Source organism: Scomber japonicus, chromosome 23 (genome assembly GCF_027409825.1).
Source record: "Scomber japonicus isolate fScoJap1 chromosome 23, fScoJap1.pri, whole genome shotgun sequence".
Lineage (NCBI taxonomy): Eukaryota > Metazoa > Chordata > Actinopteri > Scombriformes > Scombridae > Scomber > Scomber japonicus.
In genome coordinates this window covers 18,804,700-18,810,486 of record NC_070600.1, presented here as the reverse complement: position 1 = coordinate 18,810,486, position 5,787 = coordinate 18,804,700, and the positions used below count along the sequence as shown (strand labels likewise).

The window sequence follows — 5,787 nt, the reverse complement described above, 5'->3', positions numbered from 1 at the left end:
GTAGCAGCCTTGGGAAATATCAGTGCTCCCATTTTGCTGCCAGATGCAGGTATTTTAAGCACCTGTCAAAAAAAACAACCTAAAGTGACATTTCAATAACTTGTGAAGGACTTAATTTATATTATTTCCTCCACAAAGTCAGTAGGTTGTAAAGCCCCATTGAAAAAAAAGATGCTTGATGCAGCGTGGCAGCCAAAGTGTTGGATAGAGTTTCACATTCTATATATAAGCCTGGTGACTTGTGTCTCTGCTGCGCTATTTAAATGCCAGAGTCCCACTTGTCAAAACAGAGGCGAGGGGCGCAACAATATGATGGACCTTTTTGAGACCAACACTTATCTTTTCAATGATTTGCGTTATTTGGAGGAAGGGGATCATGGACCACTACAGCACTTGGACATGGCGGGGGTCTCTCCTCTGTATAACGGCAATGACAGCCCGCTGTCACCGGGCCAAGACAATGTTCCGTCCGAGACCGGGGAGGAGAGCAGCGGAGAGGAGCATGTCCTTGCACCCCCGGGTCTCCGCGCGCACTGCGAGGGTCAGTGCCTCATGTGGGCCTGTAAGATCTGCAAGAGAAAATCAGCACCGACGGATAGACGCAAGGCTGCCACACTCAGGGAGAGGAGGAGGCTCAAGAAGATCAACGAGGCCTTCGACGCGCTGAAGAGGAAGACCGTGGCCAACCCCAACCAGAGGCTACCCAAGGTGGAGATTTTACGCAGCGCCATCAGCTACATTGAGAGACTACAGGATCTGCTGCAAACGCTGGACGAGCAGGAGAAAACGCCAAACGGATCAACCTACAACATTAATGTCAAAGAGCACAGTGTAAGCTGTTACTGGATAGCCTACAACCCCACAGAAAGAAACCCCCCACACTATCCCCATGATATGCCTTCACTTTTTCTTTTTGTGCTGACATGACTCATTAATAGCTTCATAATGTTTTTATGATGTGTTTTCTTCCCCATTGTATCTATAATAATTATAAATCATCCTAATAGATCATAATGTGTTTGTACTAATAATAAGATTATGGTTTGTTTACTTTATGTTTATCTGTCAGCATTACTGTGATATATCTTTTTTCCACTGGGGATGAATACTGTGATAATGATGCCACTATCTCTCTTTCTGTCTATCTCAAAAATAGTAGTTTTAGCCTACAAGTGTTCTTCAGTGACTGACACAAACATGTACATATGATACACATGTGCTGTGTGTTTCTACAGGTGTCCGGTCATGAGTACCTTTGGAAAAAGTCCTCAGAGACCTGGGCGACCTCTGCTGATCATTCCACTGCAGCGATGATAAACCAGAGAGAAGGTAAAACATGTCTAACTTCATATACACAATCAAAGTAAAAGTTATACCACCACTAAGAATCATGAATAATTATTATAAGCTGTTCCTTTTGTGTCCAGGAACCAGTGAGTCCTCTGGGTCCTCCAGCCTCCTGCGTCTGTCCTCCATTGTGGATAGCATCACCAACGACGAGAAAAGCAGCTTCAACGAGGTCGTCTCAGAAAATTGAAAAACGCTAGCAAACACCTCCACTAGATAGCATATTTAAAATTCCCATTGTTTATCTCTAAATTATTTCCACTGTATTCAGCCGGCATGGCTTCAGTTTGTGATGTTGTACAGCAGGAGCAGCCGCTGCTCTTTTGCAGATAAAAATGTATATATTTTATAATAATGTGATGTTTAGATTTATTTATTTTGTATTCAGAAGAAAATAAGCTGTCTAAGAAAGCTGATATTGTATTTAAATATTTGTACATAACTGACAGAATAAATAAATTGCTACTTTTGCAGTACTCTACCACTGTATTCCTCACTCTTCAATCTCATGATGACAGAAGCAAAACCTCTATCATCTTCAGAGAAATTAGATGTAGTCTATAAATTAACATTATAAAAAAATTACTCCCAGCCTCAAAGGGTAGTTAAACCTTTTCTGCAAGTAAAACTGAAGTTCTTGGGTCACTTTATTCCTCACTTTATCCTTGCATTAAAATAAAAAGAGAAACAAACCACCACTACCAGTTAAAGATCTACCGGTTCCCCCAGCATTCACAGCTATTAGAAGTCCATAAAATCTGTCTAAACTACTCTGTTAGTTCCCTGCCTGGTTGCTTCTCTTTGTTCCAACTGGCATCCAGCAAGGCCTGATCCCAAAACAGTAACTCGAGTCCCCTCCAAACACAGCGTGCCTCTCCGTTCCTCTCCTATCATATGTTGGGGACATGGAAACTTGGGCAGCAGGGACTGAGTGCAAAGCCCAGTGGGATAATGAAGTTATCTAAAGCCATTAGGCCTTAATTCATCACCGTTTGCCTCATCATCGGATAGCAAATAGTTAACATACAAGCTATTATAATGTGTGACATGATGCTAACAGCATGGAAATCCATTGAGTCTTGTTTGTCATGTATTGACATGAAATGGGGGCGTTTGTTGATGATGTCAGGGTGCCTCAGATCTTTGTGGACGGCACAGAGTCCTGGTTGACCTGTGGGACACTGACTCATCTTTCAGGCCGGCAGACGTGCACACGCAGCCATGCAAAGTGTTACACATGTGTCAGGTTTATCAGAAGCTAAAGACCTCAGCGTGACATGCAGCAAGGAGAAAAAACAAAGATACTTTATAGAGACATGAGAAGAATGCATGAAAAGCTTTATTGGCAGAAATGAAAGCACATTTTTTTATACTTGAATGCAATTTTGAGGTAGATAGAAAAGTTTTTACTGCTTTTATTAACTTTACCTTTAGAGAGAAAAGATGAATTGGAGGTCACTCTTCTGAAAAAAAAAATCCTTTTGAAAGAATCACAAAGAGAGCTCAAGCTGTACCCCAGCATGAAGGTCATCTGCTGTTTAATGTTTTTTAAAGTCTACAGTGAAGAGTGTGTCGAGTGACCGGTTATGGATGCCAAGGTGCTCCACAAAACTCACAGCTGTGAAACTTTGGAATGATGTGATATTTGTGTGTTTCCTGAGATCAGGGCTGTGAATGTGGACATGCTTTGTAAGGTTTTGTTTCATTGTTAGTTTTGATGTATTGCAGGTTCTTTTATTGATTTCTAGATGTATCACTTATATTGGCTTGTTGTGACAGTATGTTTTTTATATGTTGTAATGCTTTGACTTGCCTGACTTTTTTTTATTTCTCACTGTAGGTCGGCAAGCAAACTAGTTTCCTCTCTGGGTATCAACAAAGTATGTAATATAATATTTTTCTTCCTCTACATCTAAAAAGGAAGTATTGGAAATATGTTTACTCCGTCACATGTTTGATAATATGAGTTACTTTAAAGGAAATTACTATGTATGACTTGTATGACTTTTGTCCTTTTGAGAATCTTTTTAAATGCATGACTTTTATTTGTAATTGAGTATTTTTCCCTTGTTTTATTTGCACTTTTATTCAGTCTACATACTTTGTCCGTCGTTGAGCCTTAGTGTAATTAGAAACTGATAAATTAAACGGTAATCCGGGGCTCTTATATGTATTGTTTCAACAGAACTATAGATATCTTAAATATCCTGTTTTCTGTAGAAACCAGACAGAAACCTGATAGCCTCAAACAGTAATGTGACTTTAATGGGCGCCTGCTCACCCCCTCACTCTGATAGCAGTGTCACTGCATTTTCAGGCTCTATGGGTATCCGCTAATCCGCTGCCTCTATATGGTGATGACGGCACTTTACCAGAATTGTAGACCTAATATCAACAATTACAATTCATGCTTCAAAAAGAGCCTTTTGCTTCAACGCTGACACTTATTAGTGTCTAAAATAATTGACAAACTGTATAAAAACCTGCATTTCAAGCTGTTTGTCGAGCTCTCTCTGCCCTAGAAGCTCATTACCCGGCTGTATTTTGTACCTTACTGTCCTTTTTGTGTGTTTGCCCCATCAGACAGCAAGCATTCCCTCCTCACAAAGACCCGACATCCTCTTGAAGCCCCTGACTATCTCTTGTCTACCTCTACAGGGATTTTGGTGTTACTGATGATACCGTATCTCTCATTTGGATGTGAAGGCAGTGTTTGAAAGTCAAAGCTGATGAAAGGCGAGCTGTTATACAGACAGAGGAGGATAAGCCTGGAGGCTGAATGCCTTGATTTATCCAGACTTCCCTTGAATATCCTGCTAGGAAAAGGATTCACTGCTACAGAGCTGGCACCTCTTTCTGCTCACTGCTGAACAAATGCTGTTGCCACTCAAAACGTTTTTTTTTGTCTCTCTAATTCTTGTGAGTAATGTAGGATGGACTTGGACTGTCTCTAAGTGACGTAGATCTTGTTTTGTTTTTATCAGACTTCATATAAGTCTGTTTTTCTTCTCTGTTTTACCAACATGGGATTATATATGTAATCTTTACAGTACAGTTTTGCCCCCAGCCCAACTACACCAATGGTATTTTTTCAGTTAAATAAGCAAAATGCAAGCAAATAAAAAAAGTAAAGTTAACTGTGTGGTCAAAGGGAGGTTGGAGGGAATCTATTCTGCAGTAATGTCAGTGACAAATTGTCTCTGTCAGGGGGCTTGTGTTGCACCAAACAAGCCGCATATTGAGTCAAAGCATGAGGCAGTTTAGAAGAAATAAGGTTTTCAGACGTGAGGGAGATGGACATAAAAGATCACCTCCTGCCCCTCACTTAACTCTGTCTCTGACCCTTGAGAACAACAAAAAAGCAAACTCAGTGAATTCCCAAGAGACCAGCAAGAGGAGGCCTTCATCCTAGCACTGGCCTGTGCGCAATGTCTGTGCCAATAGAAACTCCGTGTATTTCTAATAACACCATGTGCTGCGCTAATCTAACTCAAGCCTCAATTAGCAATCGGTGAGTGCCAGGTTTTCTCATTGTCGACGTTGTTCTCAGTCTAAACAGCCTTTGATCTTCTCAGCAGCTACAAGCAAAGCCGAGCCGATGTCTTCTTCAGCTGTGCGTAATCCAAACTCCGAAGGCAATTCAGAGGCAGCAGGTAGCTACTGGTGTTTTCTTAGGTGCGCACAGTTCCCAGAGATGGGGGCTCGCCAAACGTTTTGACACATTGTGAGAAATATCCGCATTGTATCCTTGTAAGCTGTCAACAACATAATTACCCAAACCAGTCAGTGTCGAACTGCAAAAGCCCTGTTTAGTCTGACAATCTACGTCTGCTGGAAGAGAAGTAGAGATCATTTAACTTTATTTCCAGCGCAGTTTAAAATGTCACTGCCTAAATCTGTAAAAACTGAAAATAGTCCAATTAATTTGTTTTCACTTTTAGGGAAAAAAAGAAACACATTAGAAACATGTTGAGATTTGTACAGCACAAACAACCTTGTTTTCCACATCTCAAACCCTCAGACCTCCACGTGAATACAAAGTGCTGCACCATAATGGCCATCTGTTGTGTGCTGAATTGAAGCACTTGCCTCGTGTCAATAACTTTTAATGGTTAAAATTTGGTCCTTCGAGGCAAAATGGTGCAGGGAATTGCACAGTGGTGTCAATTGTGTAAATAGTGTTTTAATGAGCTTTGGCAAACAGGGATCACCTCATTCACAGCACCTTCAGTGATGAGCCTGAGGTGTTTAGAGGAGGATTGCCGCTGCAATGTGAATTCACAGGGCTTGAAATGTTACACCTTTCTTTGCAGCTGGGCTGCATCTGCAACGCTGTTGTCTCCACCGTAAAAATTGGCCGGCATACTCCTGCAAGTGGTCCCCCTCTTTTTCTGCACAGTTGGACTAAACAAAACACACTCTTTAATATTTATGTCTTCA

General features: G+C 41.2%; 1 protein-coding gene across 1 annotated transcript; it reads left to right on the top strand.

The window, feature by feature from the left end:
• Window positions 1-309: 309 nt before the first annotated feature.
• myf6 (myogenic factor 6) lies at window positions 310-1,788 on the top strand. Its single transcript, XM_053344229.1, has 3 exons — window positions 310-831; window positions 1,236-1,329; window positions 1,428-1,788. Exons 1-3 carry the CDS (start codon window positions 310-312, stop codon window positions 1,535-1,537), a joined length of 726 nt encoding a protein of 241 aa, XP_053200204.1. The 3' UTR covers window positions 1,538-1,788.
• The last annotated feature ends 3,999 nt before the right edge of the window (window positions 1,789-5,787 follow it).